General features: G+C 34.8%; 1 protein-coding gene across 14 annotated transcripts in view; it reads right to left on the minus strand.

Moving 5' to 3' along the window:
* CEP170 (centrosomal protein 170) overlaps positions 1 to 25,157 on the minus strand; it is a 121,637-nt gene that overhangs the window by 40,554 nt on the left and 55,926 nt on the right. For 8 of the 14 annotated variants that reach the window (XM_073216690.1, XM_073216687.1, XM_073216689.1 and 5 more), the window contains 5 exons: positions 24,326 to 24,460; positions 16,421 to 16,897; positions 11,990 to 12,153; positions 11,511 to 11,804; positions 2,336 to 2,485 (listed from right to left, as the gene is read on the minus strand). In XM_073216690.1, the coding sequence (XP_073072791.1) occupies positions 2,336 to 2,485; positions 11,511 to 11,804; positions 11,990 to 12,153; positions 16,421 to 16,897; positions 24,326 to 24,460 (1,220 nt within the window). The remainder of the gene's footprint in view (positions 1 to 2,335; positions 2,486 to 11,510; positions 11,805 to 11,989; positions 12,154 to 16,420; positions 16,898 to 24,325; positions 24,461 to 25,157) is intronic. The other 6 variants (XM_073216696.1, XM_073216693.1, XM_073216695.1 and 3 more) reach the window with 3 other exon arrangements.

Raw genomic sequence — 25,157 nt, forward strand, 5'->3', positions numbered from 1 at the left:
GCTCTACAGACTTATGGACACACTGGTAATTCTTAAGAGCAGGGCAATCTAGGCATTGAATACGGAAGATCCAGGTAGGATAGAACAAATTAGGTTCTCTCACTAAAAATCTAAGCCAAGGCTTAGTATGATAACTGGCATGACAAATAAGGAATGGAAAGCTATGACCAAAATTTTATTATGAATTATCCAAAACAGTGTTTTCTTAGAAGTGTCAAATTTACTGTATTAATGAAGACAGGCTAGAAACTGATGAGGTAAATAGTTCATACAGATCTGCTACATACCATATGACTTCAAAAATAATAGGTTAAAATAGTAAGTGTATATGATGACATACATACAATGAAGCCTAAGGATAGCAAAGTCTGCTGAATCCTTGGGTTCCCTTTCAAGGTTCTGTGATACCTGCCCACAGCTCTCAGTACTGAAGGAGCCATCTCAGTACTGAAGCATCAGAGCCATTCACACCATGTTAGCAACATCTACAACAGGACAGAAGAACCACTGGAGAAGACTGACCTAGCAGCCTCTTTCGGAGACTCTATCAAAGGCAGGTTCATAAGGGGCTAGAGATAAATCTCACTTGGCATGGGTTGAGGAACAGAAAAAAGAGGAAATAGTCTTATAAATTCACATTCACCAGAACCCTTCCTTGAGCAGTCAGTATACCAAAACATTGCCTCAAATGTTTACTTGCTTTCAGTAAGAAAATTAATAAGCATCTTAGAAAAAGAGACCAGAATCAATATTCTGTAAGATCATGGTGGAAAAAGAACACTTAAAATACAGTTGACCCTTGAACAACACAGGTTTGAAATATACAGGTCTATTTATACACAGATATTTTTCAATAAATAGATAGGAAATTTTTTTTGGAGATTAGGACAACTTAAAAGAACATTTTCTTTTCTCTAGCTAACTTAATTTTAATAATACAGTATATAATACATATAACATACAAAACCTGTGTTAACTGACTTTATGTTATCAGTAAAGCTTCTTCCAGTCAACAGAAGACTACTAGTAGTTAAGTTTTGGGGAGTCAAAAGTTTTATGCAGATTTTCAGCTGTGTGGGAGATGGATCCTCCAATCCCCATGTTGTTCAAGGGTCAGCTGTACAGTAACTGCTTTGACAGTTCTCAGGCCCAGAGCATAAAGGACAATTTTAACATTACTAAACAAACATGTAGGTGTATTTACCAGTCTGTAAAAGTAGTTTATTTACACTTTATACAAATGTAGTACTTTATTTATAATTTTGTTTTATATATATTTTAAGATTTTATTTTATTTATGTTTTATACTTATTTACCATCTGCATATTTTAAATTAACTTGGTTCCTGAGAGGCAGTAGAACATAACGAGGAAGAGAATGAGTTCAGAAATCAAGGCTGCTTAAGGTGTAAATTCTAGCTCTATAAGGTGCTAGTTTCAAGACTGTGGCCAAGGTAGTTTCAACATATTTCAGTTTCCTTATTTGTCAAATGGCACACACAAACCTGCCACTGAATGAGAGCTCTTAGTATCTGAGTAACTAGAATTAATCAACTCTTCTCAGTTTAATGCATTTTTTTACACTTCATCTTGATGTATCTGTGTGTAATGAAATTCTAACACTGTTTCCAATGAGGGAAAGAAACATTTGTTCACTGCATAAATCTTAGACAATTACCATGCTGGATGCTTTACATACTTGGTTAAACTCCTTGTAAATTGGTTTTATCAAAAACACCATCTGTATAGATAGGACAACTGAAGATACGAGAGGGGGAAGGACCTAACTCAAAGGCCCTCTAGATGAGGGTTACATGTGGCAGTTCGGGGGCTTGCCCTCAAGTCCTTCTAGCTCTCCTATCCCAGATTCCCTAAGTAGGTTAACCAGCCATCCTTAATCAATCTCACACCCTGTGTTATACTGCACTGACATTTATTTAGGTATGTGAGTTGCATCTAACAGGCACTACTTTGCCCAGGCTTCCTGGCACACCAGACACATCTTTCCATTCCAAATACACTGCCTCCTAGAAAGTTTAAGCAGTGCATATGTTTGTTTTATCTCATAATGCCATTAGAGCAGTGACCATGCAACTCAGTGACTCCTTATTGATACCCAACATTTTCCCTCACTGACAAAAGAATGTTAATTTAAAAGAACATAATAATAATAACTGAAATGGAATTATTGCAAAAGAGTTTTAGGCTTTTATTAGAAATAATTTAGGAGAACTTGTTTCAGAAATATTTTTCAAAGGGATATATCAACTACTTAAAATAATTGTAAATGATAAAAATTTCCATTTCATGAGTGTAGAAGTATGAGATGTGTGTACCTCTGAGCTGTGAAATCCAGGTATACTCAGTGGTTTTCTTTCTTCCATTACTACTGCAGCTGAATTGAGAGCCCAATCTTTTATCAGATCTTTATGTTTTTCATTGATAATAGGCCTATTATAATCCTGATTGTCATCTACTCCAAACACCTAGGAGGAGAAAATTATTTTATAAATGAAAAGTCTGAGCACCAGATTAGTATGTGACTATTGTCAATAACTTCAGAGGCAAGTCAAAATATTCTAAATTAATTTCAAAAGGTAATGTTCCAATGGGAGAGGAAAACAGGGCAGTGGCAGCTTATATAAATATCCTTTTTAATACTTAGCAAATGTACTGTTTGATAATAAGAAATATTCAGGATATCACATTTGATTTGTTAAAAGATACTGATAATGTTAAAATTATAATGCAAAGAGGAAACACTTCAGCTTGTCTCTTTGCTCTTTTATTTTTTGAGAAGCATGATGAAAACTGTAGCATATGGCTGATATTATCTGTTCCTACCCTAGTAAATGTTTAACATTTACATGTATGACATATTCATACATATAATTTTCTAAGGTCTGAAGTAACAGATTTTTTTGTGTGATCTTTGTATAGAATACAGTGTATTTCTTAAGCTTTGCCTAAATATCACTCAAAGGCCTTTGAAATGCAGATTCCTGGGTCTATTCACACAGATAGGCATTTTCAATAAGCAGGTTGTCCATAGTCAACACTTATGAAATTATTTCAAATACAGAGATCAATAATCATGTGCTTTGAAGGGCAGGACCTGAGTCTTAAAATTTCCTGGCACATAACAGGACCTGATGGTGTCGAATAGACTGGAGAAAGGTTTAACTCCATAAACTTATTAACACTGCATTATACCATTAAGTTTTTTGTTCCCAATGCTTATTATTTACAGGTAATATGTATTGTTCTATTTGTTACAATCAAGAAAAATATGCGTTTGAATTAGCTCTGTAGTAAGGATCTTTAGAACATAAGCAAAGAGCCTTATTTGCTGTAAAAAGAGAAAAATGCTTTAGGTTTAAACTATTCTCTTAATGATCATACATAGGTTTCTTAATGATCATACAGTACACCTATCTGATAAATTCTCAAGTTCACATTTAGTAAAGCAGGGATTAGATTTTCAAAGTCACTGAAACTTGGAAATTTTATCACTAGATGGCCCTATTACTTAATATTTAATTCAAATATAACAATAATTTTTAAGAATTATGATTTAATATTCTATTGAACCACTCAGTATTCAAATTTTCTTTACTTTTTTAAGAGCATACTGTATATCAGTAACTTTGAGTCAAATATGAATTAATACACAGAAACATGATGTACAAAGGAAAAAAGCCTGCTTCATTTTGCTAAACATAAGAGATTTTAATAAAACAAGCAGTAAAAAACACTGCATGTACTTTTCTGTGTGCTCTGTCTTTAGCCCTATTTGTAAAGAAACAAATGAGAGATACTTAAGCTACTTGTGACTGTTGTAAATGATTTCTAAATCATTCTAAATTAAGTCACTGAACTCTACATTTATTTAAATTTATGTCCTTATTTTCATAATAACTAGGGAAAAAACCTAATTCAAGTTTGGAGGTAAAAGATAAAAATAACCACATGTGATGCCAGCATGCTGTATCTTTTGGCATGTTAATTTACAAATGATCTTAATTGATTTTCCAATTTGGTGATACCTCATTCTAATCCATACTCAAAATGGAATTCAATTTCCTCAAACATCTAAGCACCAGCAGTTTCAAATAAAATACAATAAATCTCTCCAAATTACTCTGACACTATTTTGAAATGATAACAAAGACATACATACAAAGAAGCAATGCTTTTAGGAAGGGAGCTGCAGTTATACAGTAAAGAGTACTCAGCTGACTTCCTGCAGATTCCTTTTAGAGCATTAGAGACAGTAGACATGTTATCTGTCAGAGAAGTAACAATTACTTATTTTCCAAATAAGTGATAGGACCTGAAGTACTACTTATGGGAAAAGAAGCCTTCAAGTTCTGTTTTGAAAAATTTGTGATGGCAATGACTACCCCAACTTCAATTCCACATTGTCTCTTTCGTGTTGTAGGTACAAAAACATCTACTTGTGACAACTTTCATGTGAAAACAAAGAGGACATAAACCGCTTATACTGTCCATGTACTTCAAAGCTAATATACTTTTCACATTTTAAAAAGTACGTATAATCTGACTACAGTCTAAGAGTTGGGCGGAACTTGAGGTGAGAGCACCTCAGAGCAGAGATCAAGTTTGCCAGACTTTCTTTACATTACAAATTTTGTCCCTACGTGATTTCATCTACATCCCAAGCTTCACTTCAGTTTTCCAAGTATAGGTAGCCACTCACCCGACTGTCCTCTCTCCCCAGATGACTCAAAAGTATTTCAAATGCTGTATGTTTAACCCAGGCTCATGATTTCTTTTCTTCTCTACTTTGACCTGGGCTCAATCAATTCCCCAACTTCACACAGGACAAAATTGGGGTCTCTCATTCAGCTGGCAACTTCTTTAGGCTAGAAGTCTAAAGTGGAGTAAGGACAGAGGCCAGAGACTTGTCTAACCTTTACGCTCCCTCTCTAATAGAACCCTCCATCCCAGGTTTGCCAGTCGGTTTCTAATTCTTCCAGGAGAGAGCAAAAGGAAGGAGTGATACGGGACAGAACTTTTATTTTTGAATTTGTACTACCTGAACTCTCTGGGCCTGGCAGACTTTTAAAGATAACTCATTTATTTTAGGGATGGGGAGTGGCTTTCAAATGCTCTCTCCTATAGCTCCTTTCATTCAGGTGGCACATCTCTATTCTGGGGAGCGATAGGATTAGGATAAGAAGATAGCACCTCCCTCACCATCCCACTCCAAGAATTTTGGGACATCTTCTCAATCTTTCTTTTGAATATGTGCATGTGTTATCTGGTACCTCACTTTGGGATTTAATGTCTATACTCAGTGGCAATCTAAACAATTTTAACAATCAATCTGATCCTGAGGTATGGTACTTAATGTCTCTGGCTACTGTACTAACCACCACAGGCCTCAAAAATATACCTGACTTTAGTCCTTGCTGTCAGGGAGCTTAGGTCTAATACAGGAAGCTTACCAAAAAAAAAAAAACATCACCACCTGACCCATCCAGAGGGGTAGTTAAACTATCCATAAGAACCAGACTGTATTTTTAGATCTTAGTTTAAAATTGAAAGAAATGAAATTGTTCAGATGATAAAGGACTAGTATATATAATACAAAAAAATCTCTGAGACGTCTGACCTTGCTTTTTTCCACTAGCATATTGTTGTTATTATTTAAAAGCTCAGACTACACAAAAAATGTCCATAGTTCCTAATTCTGAAATTGGAGGGCTGGGGAAGGGAGAATCATCGTATATCAAACCAAAGAACACTGGGTCAATTTTCATGGGGGTAAATATCCCGCCTACTGAATATTTGTAAAAAGAGGTCCAATTCTATTTGGTAACGTCAGATACAGGTAGTTTGCAAATTGTGACAAAAGAGAGACCAGTGTGAAAAGGGGAAGGGGGCGGACTGAGGCATATAAATACAGTAATATAAAAGTAGAGCAAAATGGTAATTCAACAGCCAGCAGTCTGTAAGTAATTATTTAAAAAATTTTTCAATTCAGTTGAAATTCAGAATTCATCTTCCCACAGAATGAGAAACAAAATGGTAGGTTAAATAGCTTTTGTGGGCTTGCTTTAAAATAACAACTGAAGAATACTACTGCATTGGTTTATCAGTCATATCAAAGTGTCTCAGTAGAAACGCACTCAAGTTTCAATCTCAGAGGACCAGAACATGTCTTCCATCAGTGAGCAAGACCCTCCTGGGGAAGGAAAGCAGGATCTTTACCAGTTCAAATCAAAAGTAATGGTTCCCACTAGCCATTTCCTTTCTGTGAAAATCACTTGACACAAATACGTTAAGAACTACACAGAATTCTAGCCACTGACAGGGAACAAAATCAGGATGATTTAATATAGGAGAATTTTTAAAAACTTGTAGTAATTTCTATAAAAATGTAGTTTCATTTTTAAAAAGAAAACTCCTGTAAAATTCAGTGGAATAAATTGTTCTGAATGTTTAACATTGCGATCTTTATAATTGACTTTAAATTTAAAATTTAGACAAAATTGTTAGAAAAAGGAGCTCAGAATGGTAGTAGAAGAGACATAATTTATCATGGTATACCAATAAACAAAAATACATGCAGATTCATAGCAGCATTATATACAATAGCCAAAAGGTGGAAATAACGCAGATGTCCACCAACAGATGAATGGATAAGTAAAATGTGGCATATCCACACAGTGGTAAGTTATCCAGTCATAAAAAGCAATGAAGTACTGACACCTGTCCCATCATGGATGAACCCTGAAAACATACTAGTTGAAAGAAGTTAGTCATAAAAGGACACATAATATATAATTCCACTGATTATGTCTCCAAAGCAGCAAATCCATAGCCATAGGCAGTAGACTGATGGTTGCTGGGGGCTGGGGGAGAGAGGAAGGGGAAGTGACTACTTAATGGGTATGGAGTTTCTTTTGGGGTTGGGGGGATGAAAATTGTCTTGGGCTTTGATACTGTTAATGGCCACACAACTCTGTGAATATACTGAACTGTCTACTTTAAAGGGTTAAAATGGTGAATGTTTCGTGAATTTTACTTCAAAAAATTCTTAAAGGTACCATCTAGCTTTTATCTTTTTCCTTTTTATCTCTCTCTGGGTGAAAACACTGTCAACTCTTTGCCCTCTCCCTGAATCTTTTCCACGTCCTGGATTCCTTCCATTCCTTAGGAGAATTATGTCTACAATCCCTTCCTTTCCACCACTGGTCACCGTTCCTACTCTTTTAGCACCTTCTGTCATACCTTCACATTATACTCAGGTCTAATCTCATGCTTCTACAGTTAAAATGTCCAATTTATCTCCTCTTTGTGGCTCATTTCTTTGCCATGTATTCCTTCTTTTCATCCCTAAAATCTGCCTGCTCACTGACGCCCATCTTACCTGTTCCTGGCCGAGCAGGTGTTTCAGGAGCTCAGCTGTTAGCTAGGTACTGCTAAACACTCACAGATATCTCTAGGAATACAATGAATTTAGGCACAAAATAGAAAAGGCACTCAGTGCTTATCTTCCTTAACATCAGTGTATCATGTGATACTGTGGCTTATTCACTTCTTTTTAATTCTGTTTTTGGTTCCAAGATGATCTTTTATCTAGGTTTTTTCCTCCTTTGTTTAATCCCTTTCAGCCTCCTCTTTTCACTCATTCCTTTGTCCACCAATGTTAGTGCCACTAGGAATTTCATACTTTGTCTCCTCTCACTCTGTTCCTTCTTTCTAACAGATTTCATCTATTATTTTGCATTCAGCTACTCTCTAATAATTCCCAAATTAGTATTTTAGCTCAGACCTCTTACCTAAGATCCAGACATTTAACATCCAACAGACTACTGGACATGTGGTAGCTTTCTAACTGACTTCTCTGCTTCCAGCCTTTCCAAATGTCAAGTCATTCTTCACACTTATGACAGTGGATATTAGATTGCCACTGCTTTACTTAAAAGTTTTCAATTATTCTCCACTGCCTTCAGCATGTATTAAAAACCCCAGACTCCTTCATATATGATACACAAGGGCATTCAACATCAAGACCAATCTTTCTAAAGTAACTGGTCCTGTAACAAGTCCTCTACCTCCCATGCTTTTGAACAGGTTGCTCTGTATTTCAGGAAAATCCTACTTTACCATGCCTGTTGTGGAATTAATTTTACCTGTTTCAAAATGAACGCAGTTGGCAACTAAATTCAATTTTTATGGAGGACACCCAAAACACCACGGCATTATGTTTCCTGTTGTCATGGAGTTTACATTCATGTGTATGTGTCTGTGTATGTATGTGTGTGATGGGGGAGTAAGGTGGTGAAAAATAGAAAACTATCAAGTTGTGATAAAGCTTGTGATTAAAATGAAACAAGAAGTGACTGGGGAAGTTCTTTTAAGATCACACAGCCAAATACTTCTTTGAGGAAAGGATATTTAATCTAACATCTCCTCTTGGAAGCTACTAGTACCTTCTTCCAACAGTTTATGTCTATCAAAGCATTCATCAGACTACTTTTTATTCATTTGTTTTTACTTGTGTATTTCCATCCCTCTACCTACTCATTTCTTGAAAGGAAGATTGTCTTTGAATCTGAATTTCTCTCTCCTAAGACAAACCCTGGCACACACTAATGTTGTTGACTCAGTAAATCAGTGAAATAAGCCAGCTCTCAAATGGTGCAGTGCAAGAGAAACCATATGCAAGTTTTCAAGACTCAACAACAATAAATTCAGATAGTCAGCACCAATGACCCCAGGTGTATACCACACCCCTAACTTCAAAAGGGAGAACAAGATGACAGAACCATCCTAGCAGTTTTATGGGATGCCTGCATTACTCCAATCCTCCCAGAGTGCTTCTCCTGCCTTGAGTTGGGCTATTTTTGGTCTATTTTCTCCATGCCCTCAGGTTACTTCATTTTGACATTTGACTCCTGTCTCCGTGCTTGTTTCCCCAAAGCCTGACTACAGTTGGCCTGAATTTGGCTTCTAGCTTTAACCACAGCTTAATAGAATCTTAGAATCTCAGCTTTTTTTGGTATTCACAAGGTAATGAAGAGACCTTTGTTTTTCCCTGCAGTTATGGTCAGTTTTATTTTCTGGTTTATACAAACTAAGAATGACTCTGAATTATCTACTTAGTCACATGCTGTCATTATTCCCTTTAATGAATCCTGCTTTAAAATCTTGGTTTTTCTTTATCCACAGTGTGACCATAATTTGTCACTGAAACTGAGACTCTTTTGGATGTGAAAATAAGATGTTTATGGTAATTACAGACAGCAGGTGTACATCAGGTTTTGCAGTCGCCCTCTCTACCCAGCAGTTTCCTAAAGAATCTCATCTACAACAATGACTTCTTTCTTGGCTTCTGCTGCTCTGGCCAGGCTGTGCTCTAGGGCTGTAACTTCCACTTGGGCTTCAAACTGACCATTTCAGTGCTGAAAGAACGTTCCAGGATTTATTAGTACTCTGTCTAGAGACTCATATGTGGAAACTCCTTGCAAAGGCAATAACATAGCTAATATTTATAGACCTCTAATTATAATATAGGCATTGTAACAAGCACTTTATTTTACCAAATTCTTTTTATAATCTAATGAATTTCTAACCAAATTCTTCCACTTTAGAGAAGAAACAGAAGATTAAAGGGTTTAGTTTACTAAAGGGCACACATATAGCATATGCAGTTTTTACTTAATCCCAGATCTGTCTACCTGTAAGCATTCACATTCTTAAATACTATAAACTCTCACCGTAAAATACTGTTTTTACTAGAGAAAACACTGATAACTATAAGCATCCATAAACCAAACAAAAGATTAGGACAAAATTAATGTTAATCTGAATTTTAAAACTTTTTACCGTTTTTATCAAAACCTAATTTCTACTTGACAGTATTTTAAATAACAATATATTTGTTCTTAATAACCAGAAGGAAAACTACAGACTTTAAAATAATCTGAAAGAAATGTCATTATTAATTCCCAATAATGAAAATTATACAAAATTCCCAAGAGTCATTTTCTATGCTAACACTATATCCTTAGACTTCCTTTAATATAGTCAGATAACTTGCTTTATTCATTTGTTTCTTACGTGCTATATTTCTCTTCATAACTATCATAAAATTGCTCACATAATATTTCCTAGACTACTGGGTCTCCAAAAGTTTGGAGTTATACCCAACAACAGCACATACATTTGAACATGTGCTCCTCAATAAATGTATGTTTAGAAATTTTAAGTGTATACCAATAGAAGAACAGATTACATACACTATAGAGCTCACTTCAAAGTGGAAATAAAACCTATGAAATTAATAGTAAACAGAAGTCCAAGTCATTTTCCTGCATCCCAAAGGGCTACTTTGTCTACTCCCTGAAAGACTACTTCTAATTAACTCACCGTCTGTACCAGTGTATCTCCAGTGTTACTGTGCATATGAATCACGTGGAGACTGTGCTTTTAAAGCAGACTGATCCAGTGTTTAGGCCTGAAATTCTTCAGTATTTCTAATGAATTCCTAAGTGATGCTAATGCCTCAGATGCTAAATCAAAAGAAGTAAGCAAGAGATTTATGTTTATCCAAACTTATGCTGCTAGTTTCCACTGAGTAAACAAACAGCTGATTCTAAAGTCAACTTTCCATTTCCATGGGCAAAACTGAAAAATTACTTCCTCAACCATACAACAAGCATTATATACATGAACTAGTAACATCAAAGAACAAATCTGAAATGGAAAATATCAGCATGACTGGGCACACACTTGTCTGAATTCAAAGTATCATAAACTCATTTGGTTCTCATACACTTTTTCCTTCTTAAACTTTATACACCAAAGACAGCAGTAAATAGAAATCAAGAGAAGAACATAAGGACAAAGAACAAAATTGATTAAAACAGATGTACTTTGCATGGAGAAGACAATTAATGACTCTATAGCATCTTACTACGCTGATAGTGACTGCAATAGAGTGGGTGAGGACTTGATAATATGGGTCAATATTGAAACCACTGTGTTGTTTGTGTGAAACCATCATAAGATTGTACATCAATGATACCTTAATAAAAAAAACCATGCATTTTCATTTACTTCGAGCATGACATTAGTAGGCAGGAAACCTGTGGTTAACTATTAACAGCTAACATTTATGTTTCTATTAAGAGTCATAGCAATCTGGCTCTCTTTTAGTTTTTAGTTTTAAAAATAAGTGGAGTCAGAATGGCCAAAGTATTGTTTTACAATCCTAACTTAAATTTATACAACTTAAAAAAGGCCCAAATAGCTTAAATATACAGGACTGTACATATGAATACCAGGCCAACTCAGAATGTAAACAGAATAAACTCAGAAAGCATTTCAGTCTTATCATTAGTCTTGCAGTTCCGTAGTGAAATCCTAAAGTCCCAGCACTGACTGCATGAGAACATTACATGCTGACCCTCCAATAATTTCCAAAAGTCCAATACACCAAATGAAAACACTGTACCCCAATTTTTTATTATTTACCTTGTCAATCATTTTTCTTGCTTCCACCTCCTCACTGTTGGGATTCTCTAACTCAATAGTGTAAGTGCCCTTGTCACTTTGCTCATCATCATTATCCTTTTCAGAAGTAGCAGAAGTAGCTTGATTTTTTAACATTTTATCCATCTCCTGGCTTGGTCTGTGCCCAAGACTCCCTGAACTTCTTAATAATGCAGTTTGTAGGAAGGGAATTGACGCTGATGGCTCCTCTGATTTCTGTTTTAACAGTTTCCCATGTGGAACACCACGCCCCCCTCTGTGATGCGTAGAGCTAGTCTGTAAAGACAAAGAAACCACTTTGGCAGCTGCTGTTGGAGATTTTGTTTTTTCAAGTTTTGTATGGGGTGTTGAAAAAGTAGTTTCCTGACACATATTCCCCTACTCTGAGTAAAAGAACAAGACCTTCTTTTTCTGGGATTGTCTTCATTAAAGAATGCAATCATAAAAGCAGTTTGACTTACAACATCGTGGTCTTGATGCTTTTCAGCAGCCGGGGCCTTCTGTAGCTTCTTCTGCTCTGAATGCTGACGCCTTAAGTGTTCCTCTAGAGTGGCACGTTTGCTACAGCGCCTGTGAGCCCCAGCATTTTCTGAATCGCTTTGTGTACCATCATCATGTTTATTCCCTGGACACAAAAAAAGAATCCACATAATAGAGCAGGAATAAAATCCCATGTAGAAAATCAGAAGCATATACAAAAGTGCTATTTGTTTTGTACTTTCCCCCCTTACAATCCAAAGTCCTATGTTCTTGTCAGTAACAGGCTCGTGAACTTCCCTCAAATTTTAATTCAACCAACAATGAAGGCCTTTGTGAACAACTGAATGCATTTGCTTTTCCTTCTACAAATTTTAACTTTATAATGACTCATCAATGCCTTAATAGATAAGCAATGCTATATCATTTGTGATAGTGTGTATTTATAACATTAACAAACATTGATCCTTTGATTGCCTATTTAAGAATCAAAAACTTGTCTCTAGCGTTAGAGAGGAAAAGGGACAACAGAAAAAAGGGTAATTACACAGGAAAAGAGAATACAAATGCCATAAAAATCTGATGAATCTTAACTTTCAATGATGTTCAATACTTCCAAAAGTATTTTAATAAAAAGATGCATGTTTGTAGCTTCCACCAATGACTGTACAATTCCTTACAAATGCCTTTCTAACTGTAAGAAATTTTTTGAAAATTTGCATTTGTGCTCTAAATTTATGGCTTCAAAGAGTTAAATAAAGCATGCTAAAAGGTCTACCATGGAAAAGTATAGTCTCTGAAATCTTACATACATGTATGCATCTACTGGGCAAATGGTTTGGTGTTAAATATAAACAGATAAAAATTGTTTTCTCCATAAAGCATACAGTCATTTTAGAATATATTTAAATTCTGAAATATCAACTTCCTAACAGAGGTTTTTGTTACCCTACCTAGTTCTATAAGGATTAAATGAAACTTCATTGAAACTACTTGATTTTTCACTAATTCATAATTCTACTACCTAAATAGTAAGTATCAGAAGAAATAAATAATTATTATATTATAGCATAAATTCATCAGGAAGGCAAAAATTTATTCTATTCATGCTTTAGACTGAATAAAAAATGAGGGCTTAAATGATGGCATCTTCAGAGGAAAACTACAAATTTATCTAGTCAACCAGGTACACTCCAATGCATCCAGGACTAAACTCGAGTTTTACATTTTCAGAGGCTACAGACTTTAATCTAAATAGCTGCTGAATAACGTGGCATCACACAAGACAATGATCAGACCTGAAAGATGTGGGGACTGTGAGGCTCAAGGACACCTGTGCAAAGAAAAGATTGAGCTAACAGTCATAGGCTTGTTTCTAATGAATTTAGGATTTACACAACTGATGCTAATGATTTAATACAAGAGGACTGGCTGTAAAAATGTGGTATATAAAAGGCGTGAGAAGACTCAGAAGAGAGAAGCACTGAGTACGCAGAAAAGGGTGACAGTTGGAAAAGTAGCAGGTGAGTGGGGGAAGGAGACCAAATGAAGGGGTTTGGGGACCTCCCAGCAGAGTGACAGTGACTGCTATTATTGACATCAGACATGACAACAAAGCTTAAAATCTTTCTTCAAATTAGCAACTATTCAAAATGCAATCTGAAAAGAAAAAAAGAAGGTGTTTAATTCATGCCTACCCCAGGTAATTAAGCTAGGAATCAGGGATGACAGATGGAATGCCAAAACAGACAAAAACCATCAGTTCAAATACAAAACTTGTTAAAAACATGACATTTTCAAATCTATTTCACTGTTGCACTGGATATATTGAAAAGGAATCCAGCTTGTAAGAGATGGAAATAACTGAACTCAAATTATTTCCTGTATAATAAGACCAAATAAACCACATCCCAGTCATACACAAAATGAATACACCATCTTCACAGAATTTAGTTCTTGTCCCAACATACAAAATTGGGCACTTATGTGGTATCAGGTTTTTCAGTATCTTTTCTTTAAGCTGTAGTTTAAAACTTGCCCTTTTTAATTAGCTGTTTTCTTTTCTGTAAGAAAACTATTATTCCTTCTTGTATTTCTCAGTGTTATACAAGTGAGACATCTGGTCCAAACTGCAATTTCTGTTTTTACTGAACAAAAATATCACTAGGAAACTCTCCTCACCAAGTTCCTGTCTTCCTGTTTTGTCTATTATTAGCCATGCCTAAATATGCTGAAGTTCTTTTAGTGTTTTCAGGGTAGGGAGGGAAACCAAATGAAGGGGCTAGTGATACTATGTCAGTAGCTGTGGTCAAAAGAAGCTGCACCTCTCCTAAAGGGTAAAAGTGTATGGGCTTTGTGAACATTATTTTCTCCACTGTCCCAAAGCGCGTGCACTTTACTCTTGTAGAAGCCACATTTTTTGCTTTTGTTTTGTTTTGCCTACTTTCAAGTTTTTGATCTAAACACTTGCTGAAAGACCTATTATTGTAGAATTGCTACTATTTGCTATAATGACATTTATTTAGAGTATAGGTATATACCTTTGATGGCCTAAATTGTGGGAAATCTTTATCTAATGATGGCAGTTCTGACTTTGGGGAAAAGTTTGATGTCATCCACAAATATGTCTGGAGAAATAAAATGGATTCGTCTTGAACCAAAAATGAGTTATATTCACGAAGACATTTTCTTGGATGGTCTGTAAAATGGTCTGATGGCAAAACAAAAAACTAAAAGAAGGGTTCTGAACAATGGCAACATACTGGAATATTCTCTACCTATAAATCAACTTTGAGGGAAACAGTAATTTGATTGCATAATTTCTGGTAAAGTTTTCAAAATATCTAATCATTAATGCCTCTATTTGGAAAAAGGCTTACAAATGGGCCTTGTTCAAGAACAAAGAATGTCTAGAAATGATGGCTGAACAGAAATAGCTAATACAAAAAATAGTTATGAATACTAAAATAACAATAAAATGGTTTAATAAAGATATTTTTTAACTGGTAGCTTTAAAAAGAATCTTCTGGCTCATTTTTGGTACATTTATTAAAGAGTGGTTTAAAAAGTACTGTTTCTCTAAATTTTCAAGGATTATGCCACCTTTTATATTATATTAAGATATCAGTATCACTTATTGAGTTCATATAAATGGTCAATTTACAAATGGGTAGGTTTTATTTGTGCATTTTAACCTATAGGTACATAATAGGTCTCAAATGTGCTCTTAATATTATCTAATAGAAGTAAAAGATGATAATCACATGTCAAAAATACATATGCCAGATAACTGCTTATGATTATAATCAAATATAGTAATAGATCCCAATAAAGAATCAGGTAATCTCGCTATCTCACTATCCTGAAATGTCTTAGAAAACGTCTTAGCAAATCAGAAATAGGTTATTCCTTCATTACTTGATCAGAATCCCAGGGCAAAAGGTATGGGTTAAGCCAGGGTCAGTCTTGTCATCAGTAGTGAAGTCATTCATTCATTATTCAAATTACTGAGTAGCTCTCACATACTCAAGTTTCAGGTGAAGAATTAGAGATAAAAGGTAGTAGTCTCTGCCTCATGAGTATTTTTTTTTAAAGCTTATTAACTCCCTGTATAGTAACAGAATAATCAGTCATTTCCCTTATAGAGAACCTGTTAAATAAAAGATAAAATAACACAAATCTGCATTTAATAAATTCGAAAATAAATTTAATAAGCAAATCCAATGGAAAAAAACTGATTAGCTGTTCCCTCAATGCACAGGTATAGAGAACTACCAATTCTGACCAAGTGTTACACTAATAAAGCATATATACAATTATTTCACAAATAAACATTCAATTGTGATTTTCATTATAATCTCAATATTGAGAAAATGTTTAATTTGATTGATTACCAGTATTTCTAAACCAAAAATTTTTGCTGAGGACAGTTTGAAACACTTTATCAAAAATGTGACTATATTACCAAGGTAGACTTTTTGGCCCATTATCAAATGGCTTAGAATTTCTTTCAAAATCTAGACATTGCCATTTTACTGGAAGTATCACAATAAAAAACAGCATTGAATATAACTTTCTCTTAAGTCAAGAAAATGATGAAATTATCTTCCAAGGAATTTCACTGTGAAACTGAATGTATCTTTTATTTCCATAGGAAAAAGAAACATATTTAATGGATAAAAGGAAAATTCATGAGGCCAATTTGGTTCTGGCAAGAAAATGAAGGCAGACTATTTTGATGACTAAGTGAGACATGGGCAGTATGTTTTGCTACTGCATGTAGAATCAAATGTAAAGCTTTGAAAAAGCCCAAGTTTTCCTCCATATAATTAGTTATCTAATAATAGTTTGGTAATTGTGAAGACGGAATTTTCTTTATCACAAAATAGGAAGTTCTGAAATGATATTCACTTTACCTTTCAACCTTTTCAAGTAAACTGGAACATCACTTTTAATACTTTTGGAATCTTCTTCTGTTCTTTCCCATATTATCTGAGGAGGGTTGTTCTGTGCTAGCCAGTCAGCTACTTTGTTTTCTGGTGCCATCATTCCTGTTTGAATCCCAGGAAGGTCTTGAGTTCCAGGAGAAGACTTCTTCGACTTGTGGCGCTGATCAGAAGTAAATTTTGTCACATGGTCTCTAATAGTTACCTTCCCTGGGGTACTGTCATCAAATTCGATGGTAAATGAAGCATGCCCTGCACCTGCTGTGTGGGAACTTGGTGTGTCTTTTGTTGGGATTTCATGAATAGTGCTCTCTGTTATTTGTGAAGGTTGCTGAAATTCTTTTGTAGGGATTTCAAAATAACTCGGTTCCCTACAGAAAGGAAAAAGCACTTCTTCAGTTGCAGCTGCAGATTGTTCCTCAACTTGCTTGCCATCTATGCTGCACCCTAATGAGAGAAATGAGAGAAAATTCACAGTATTTGGGAGCTTTCAGCACTTGAGGAAGTGCAGTAATGGCCTTTTGTATTATGCCATGAGAACCAGAAGGCAGTTCACAGACTGGACAGAAAACAATGGCAAGTATCAGAGAAGAAATAATTTTGATTATAAACATGGCATTCAGTTACTAAGAGGAGATGCAAAGTAAGTAACAGCTATGGCAAAGGAGAGCAAAGAAGTCAAGAGAGATGAACCTTGGATGTTAGGTCCATTATTTTTTCCAATTGGACCTAGAATTCATAAAGGGGCAAAAGAACTGAGATCAAATGTAGCTAGAGATGGGTGCTCAACGTATATATATCTGGAGTGATAGAAAAAAACATGAATTTTCTCATCGTCATGAAGATGAAATACCTGAAATAGCTGTCAACACAACAGATCTCCAAAGGGGAAGAGGTGCTTAAGTGAGGAAATCAACATGAAGTCAGCATGTAAGTAATGTTCTAGAAGTAATGATTCCACTTACCACTCTTCACCATCATTACACTAGAGACAATACTTTTAGAATGAGAAAAATTACATTACTGATGTATGATCCTTGCAAGAAGATACATTTTTATAAATAAAAGAATGATTAAAGATAAAACATGTGGTTTGCTTGCAGCATTGCAATCCAAGCAGCAGTGTGACAGAAATAATGCAAAAATAGAAAATTCAGTTGCCAGCCAGTATCCACAAGAAAATTCAAGTATATTGCTATGTAGGAGAATAAGTGTCAAAAATCCCTGGGGGGAAAGCTGAATTATAAATATCAAATCATCAACGACAAGAGTTGGTAGAAACAAGCAACTCTGGAGCACTACCACTATTCTGTTGCCTCAGAAACAAATATACAGGTATTTTTTAAAATGTACTTATACATAAAATATGCAAATCAAATAAACAAAATACATAAATGAAAATGATAGTTGAAATGTTTTAAGTATGTGTTATGAGATAGTACAAATGCAAATAAATGAAGATGAAAATGCCCTGCTTTTCAGTAAGAAAACAACCATGTTATCAACATGGTGAAGAGTAGTTCAAATGAAAAATATTGCCCTAAAGCTCAAAAAAGCATTCTACTTTTAAAGAGTGTAGTAGTAAAGAACAGATAATTTATTAGGAAGGAAAGGCCAAACAAGGAGACTAGGTTGTGTCCAGTCATTTTCTAATTAAGTCAATTACTTGGTCTTTTGAAACCTTTTCAAATATTAAATCTTGATGGGATTCTTTAAGTGCTGTAATTGACTTCTTGGCAGAACTCTGACTATGGAACAAACACAGAACTGTTTGCTTGTAGGTTATAGAAGTGGGACAGCAACATCTCTGTGATCAAATGCATGGGACAGGATATAAAAGACATCAAGCTCCAGTTCCAAAAAGAGTAAAAACGTAAAAGATCTACACAGAAATTAAAAAACATATCTAATAAAATCAACTTTCAAAGTCAAAATTACGCTTTTTAAAATCCATTTTTCCTACCACTAAAAATAAGGAAAACTCTGTATTATTAAAATAAAACTTTCACATGCTAATTGAAGAAGAGGTTATACAATACTCAATAATCTGAAGTCACAGTTTAAAAATTTTATTAAAAAGTTAATTTATCTTTTTCTTGATAATTAAATATCCACTTGAACTTTGGATGTTTATTCTGAGGGCCTGTCACTTAAAATTGCCATGAAAATAAAATATATTTACCACTCTACATGTATTAGTAAAGTCATGAATAAATGTTATTTTAAATTTTGTCATATACTGACTTATTTATTATGGAAAATGTACTGTACTTAATTCCATGTAACACAACTGACTTATAAACCTATCCTATTAATATAGACATATACATACATACAGATATATTCACCGACCCACCCATCCATCCATCCATCCATCCATCCATCCATCCATCCATCCATCCATCCATCCATCCATTTTGCTTTTCTCATCTTCTGGTGAGAAGAGTGCTGGGCACAAGGGGCAGTGGTTCCTGCTGCCACCACCTAATACCCAAATAAAATGCTGCTGCTGAACTACAAAGCAAAAGCCACAAAAAGCTGGTCCAGGGGTGTAACATTTATCATCCACTTGTCACTCACAAGATTCCAAGGAATATTTTCCTGGTTTTCCTTCCTTGTGAAAGGAAAGTTCACAGTTAATATACTGGCATACTTTTTACACGTTTTCACATTATATAACACATTAAAACAGCAGAGTTCAACAACCACACACCACTGTTTCTAAGGTTATCTTTTCCTTAGTCCTACTTCAAAACTGCCTTTACTCCAAGGACAAAAGATCTGAGACTTACACAAATTAACACCTAATTTACCTAGAAACAAGTTGTCTAAGAATGTCAAATAGCACAACAGAGTGGAAAGGCAGCTTGTTATATGCAGATGATTACTACCAAGGTCAGTGGAAAATAGGGATGAGATCTGACCTCAGATAAATCCTGTCCCTGTCTTTAATTCTCATTCTCCCCATGGTAAAATGGGGAAATAATATTATCTATCCATAAGATTGCTGTGAATATTTAGCAAGGTAAGTATTAAGTGAGATCATATAAGTTATCCAGACCACCACCTGGCACAAAGTAAGCAGTCAAATAAATGTTTCTCTCTCTCCCCGGACTCTGCAACATACCTAAGGCTTAGGGAAACAAAAAACTAAAACCAAAAATCTTACTCTAAAAAACCAAAGACAGATACGACAACAACTGCACTTCCTTATTCATGAATGTTACTGCAGAAGTCCATCACTGAGAGCCTTTTGACTTTCACTCAGACACATATGGCAAATCTGGAGGGGGTGTAGAAGTGAGGATTACTCAGACTTATTACAGTATGGGGTCAAAGGGTAGAGATAACACAAAAAGCAATCAAGAGCAGACACCTGGCTCAAAAACACAGTAGCCCCAAACCATTCAGTCATACACAGTTCAGTCTCCCAAGGACATCACTGTATGTATCATAGCTCAATGACTGATAGTCATAATGGTGACTCTGAATCATAAACCAAAATTTTAAATTATATTCAGCCTTCTCTGTCTAAGAAGGCAGTGATAAGGGTAATTCATTTAAAAGAAATTTAGGAATTGGTCAAACTTTAAAAAAAATTGTCATTTGTAAAAGTTCAGTCATCTGGGAAACTCATTGTGTGGAGGAATTTATTTCTCTAAAGATGATCAAAACAGATCAAGTGTGGGTCTACTGCACTTGGGAAATGTAGGCCTACTAGAAAAATTCCTAGGGATCTTCCAAATTAATATAGTAAAATAAAACAGCTTTCCTCTTGGGACACAACAGAACATATCCTAGAATTGATGAATTTAACATTTATTTCTTCAAAAACTATTTTATTTATACTAAATTAAATAATATACTAAATATCCTAGTATTTTGTTTATACTAATATTTATACTGATACTTTATTTATACTAATATTTTGTGATTGCTAGATATTTAAAACTAATAATGGATTATACTAGAATTATGTTTATCTAAATCAGAAGAGCAATTGTTGATAATATTTCTTCAGTTTTTAAAGTATTTTGTGATTATATGGATCTTTCAGGGAAACTTATAATACACATAATCCAGAAAAAAATGTTCCTTTCACTCTTCTGTACTAAATTAAATGAAATGTTAAATTCACTTGAGATGACAAAGACTATTAATTAAGAAGGTTTAGCCTGCTTAAGATATCCAACCAACCTGGTGTATTCAAGTTCTTCAAGTAACAAAGACTAGAAAACACCTTATGCTAAAAGGGAGTCACAACTTTAGTTTCCAAATTGAGTCTGAGTAGATTAAAAGGCAATGTAAAGAAGCCAAAAATCTACTCCCCATAGTTGCAGAGACTTTTTCAAAATGTATGCAACTCTTGAAGGCCTTCACCTGCGATCTAAATAAATATTTAAACCAAGTTAGCAGGTAGGAGAACAAAGCTGATAGTAAAATGAGGACAAATTCTCCTTTTTAATAGGACTAAACATTCACACAGTTTCAGGAGAACTTGACTGCTTCAACGTACATATTTGCTTGTAGGGTTTTTTAGACTACACGGTAAGTCTCTAGGAGATTCTGGATGGACCCACAGAGAGGGACATAAAAAATTACTAGGTAGTAGATACGTTGCTATCTTTTCTGGAATGTTTACTTTTCATAGTAAGTACTAAGATTTTCGGTTCTAAAAACTGGTAACCAAGAAGCAAACCACTTTGTTTTTAGCAAAAGAGTCTAGTTAGTGCATAAATAATTAAATCCATCATCTATATTCCATCATTTGGGACATTAAAAAAACATTTTCAAAATGATCAAATAAAATAACATTTAGTATACATTTTCAAATTTGATTTTACAAACTCTGCTGGTATCATAAATTATTTCATGTCAGTAAACTGTTTCCTTCACCCTGTATTTTAAAAACCTACAAATGATAAATCTGAAACATAACACCTTCATATTAACATAAGAAAACAAATGAGACGCTCACAAGCTGTTAATCAGCTGAATCTGGTAAGATGCTGTAAGCTACTTAACATAAGACATAAATCAGTTAATTCCTTCTTAGTCAAAAATAACCCCAAGATTATGAGACAGCTTTTGTCATCTGGCAGAAATGACACTCAGTGAGACAGGCCACAAAGGCTGATAATCATTTAAGAACTCAATTTCATTCACATAGATGAAATTATTGCTGGATACACCACAGTTTTAAGTTTAGTTTACTGTGCTGAAGTATGAGGGATAAATTTTTTATGCCAATTTGTTTTTGGCGTATTTGTTCAAATCTTTGCATTCTACAAAATATGTCCTTTTGGAAAGACTGTGTATGCATATGTGTGTGTATCTGTCTGTATAATGATCACTGAAATGTTAACTGCTTGTGATAAAGAGCATGGACTCTGCTGTCAGGCTGCCTGGGTTCGAATCTCAGCTACACTTATTTGCTAGCTGGGTGACTGTAGTAATAAGTAAATTCACACTGCTGGACCCCAGTTTCCTTCCCGGTAAAGTGGAGAAAATAACAGTAGCTATCTTTAGGTATTGCTGTAAGGATGAAATAATTAAACATATGCAGAGCACTTTAGAAAATTATGTCTGGATAGGGTAAGCATCACTATCAATAAATCATTGTTCTGTCTCTAGTACAAAAATCACATTTATACTTCACTGTATTCTAGAAGTTATGTACTTCAGATTTTAAGTTGTTCTGTATGTGAGAAGGGAGGAACAGATTTTTAATGGCTAGATAAAATCATTAACAGTTATTTTTGGAATCTAGCAGTAGTGACATTCTGCTGTATTTTCTGTTAAATTAACCACTTATAATTAGTACATTTTCTTTCTCTCTGCTAGGTGACTCTAGTGCACAATAATAATGTGATCCTTGAAGTAAGGAACTTATAGTTTAGATGAGAAGGCATGAACACACAAGAGTGAAGGCAACTGTGTTACATATTAGCAATATATATATATATATATATATATACAGACATATCATTTAGAATTTTCTATCACCTGATGAGTGTGTGTATATGTCTGTGGGAGAAGAGCAGGATCAGCATCATTTGTGTGAGAATGCATTAGGAAAGAGTACTAAAAACAACTGGTAATAGCTTATAAGGCTCTAAGTGGGACAAAAGAACTCTGACATAAATCTATTTGGCTGATAAAAGGCAGCCACTGTACTTTCTTGGAAAAAAAGCAAAGGATAGCTGAGATTTATTATGCAAAATGAACTGCAGGAGGGTTGACAAGCTGCAAGCAGGAAGTTCAATTATGACTCAATGAAAAGAAAAGGCAACAGAGGCAGGTAAAACATTAGAGAGGAGAAGGGGAAGGAAGACACAAACATTTTCAAATACAGTAGACATTCTTGATCAACTCCAAATCCCATTTCCCATTCCTCCTTCCTAAAAGGACTCCAGCTCTTCCCTGACATGGCTCCTGTGCCATTAGGGAAAACTTTCCCACACTCAGCTTCAGGATGTGCAAGACTGGCTTAAGGATAACCTCATAACCCTTGCTGGAGACCTACTCCTGAACCTGTGAAAGGACAATGAGGTGAGAGATATGCTCCAACTTCTGGGGGCTTTCTGGAAACAGCCTTTGCTATTTGCTGTTAGATGTGATCTAAGTGGCAGGTACCCCCAACTACTGCTGGTAGGCAGCCTATGAGAATGAGGGGATGCTCCCTCAGTACATATCTACTGCGGACAGAGGGACTGAGAAACAGAGAAGCTAGCTAGTCGATGATGCCATTCTGATGGTGCATTAACCAACCCACAAGATGCTGCTATTTAAGCCTGTAAATTTCCTTCCTGTTTAGTCTCAGGTATCATTTCTGTTACTTGCATTCAAGGGAATCCTAAATCACATAGTTTCTGAGCTTGGGTGTGAAGAAAACTGTTAGTGGACAGAAGCAAGGAAGCTGCAATGGGAATTCACTTGCAAAGTTGACGGTTTCAGTTGGAACACTGTAAGATTGAGTTGGTAAGTCCAGCTTTCTTAGACTTGTATCCTGGTAAAATTAGAGCATTTTTAATGAACTATTTATTCTCCAGGTAAGAAAATTTATCTTGCAGAACTAGGGGTCAAAAGTAGAAAATTGAGAATAGTTCTAATGGAATCTATTCCTGACTCAGTCAGAGTTGGTTTTCCACACTGCTCCTGATGCCTGTATTCAATTCCTCCAGTCCTGGATCCTTATCTGCCATTATCAAAGAAACTGGCTACTCCATCCTTTGGTGCTGATGTCTTTGCCAAGTCCTTACATGACAGAAAATCGATACTTCATTTATTTCCTGGAAATCTTTATTTTCTGGCTTATGGACACCTAGTTTATTACTAAACCCCTCCAGCAACAAAATAATGTTTCTTGACTATTAATCTAAGAATGTGATCCAGAACATTTTTATTCTGACTACCAAATTCAGCTTATCTTGTTGCTATCATAGCCCAACAAATTAGGCACATGGAGGTTTTAAAGAAGTTTTCATTTCATATCACATTCTTGAACATAATAGAAACTGTGGATTTAAAAAGTATGATTACATGCTTGCAAATCTAATGAAAACAAAATTGGTTTTTACCTACTATTTTGGTCTAACAAGCATTTTAATAATTATTTTAAAATACTTAAAAGCCCAATCATATTTTCTAATCTATTTTCCAAGTTAAAACAATCTCATATGCTGGAAAAAAAATTTTAAGTCAAAGTAATATCAGAATTAACACTTTATGTTAATTGACATTAAATGACAATGTCATTAAAACATTCACCATTTTTAATCAAATACTTCTTTTCAGGGTAGATGGACTTTTGATTAAATTATAAATTCAACCCCCAAATATTCATATCATGTCATAATCTGAGATTATTTTTACCTGATGTTCCAGTTTCATGATTTTTTTCTTCAGGTTTGCCATTTGACTTGAAAGCTCTTTGTTCTTCCACCTCATCGTCCCCCCACCATGATGGCTGCCCATATAACGGAGTGCCACGGGGCATCGCAGAAATATCTGACAAGAGGTGGGAAAAATCTGTCTAAAGCACTTGAAACAGAAAAAAATATACTTTTGCAGAATGCTAGAATTGTCTGCTTGAGTCTTGACAGCTAAAGAGTACTCTGTTGAAAAACATAAAACATTCATATTTATGTAAGACCTTATTCAACACTGGAAATAATTAAATGAATGAAACCCTGCACTGGCTGGGATTCAAATGCAAACTGCTATAGCCCCATATCTTTGTGTTAAAATGTAATCAGTTCTCTGTATTTAGAAGTGGTTCACTAAGTCTAAATAAGAGACAAAACTAAACTTTAGTATAGAGGCAGGAGTGACTATTATAAAATTTTTTTAAAGCTATTGCACAATAACTAAATTTAAACTAATTAGTAACACAGCTAATAGACTGATATTAGGACAAATTTGGTAATTTCCATCAATTAAAAAAAATCACTTTTACATGAATGGAATTATTTATGTACAGCATATTTTTATAGATCCTGGAACATGAAAATATGGTAACAATTATGATGATACAACATTACTGGATATTGCCTTTTAATTCATTTCAGTTTTATTTTAGGGAGAGAAAAGCAGACAAACATGAAAAAATAAAATTAGTAAGGTGAACTATATTTATTCCCTTCAAATATTTAAACATACTAAACACACATACATATAAATGCCATATGTAATTACATGTTATATA

Source organism: Manis javanica, chromosome 11, assembly GCF_040802235.1.
Source record: "Manis javanica isolate MJ-LG chromosome 11, MJ_LKY, whole genome shotgun sequence".
In the NCBI taxonomy this organism is placed as follows: Eukaryota; Metazoa; Chordata; class Mammalia; order Pholidota; family Manidae; genus Manis; species Manis javanica.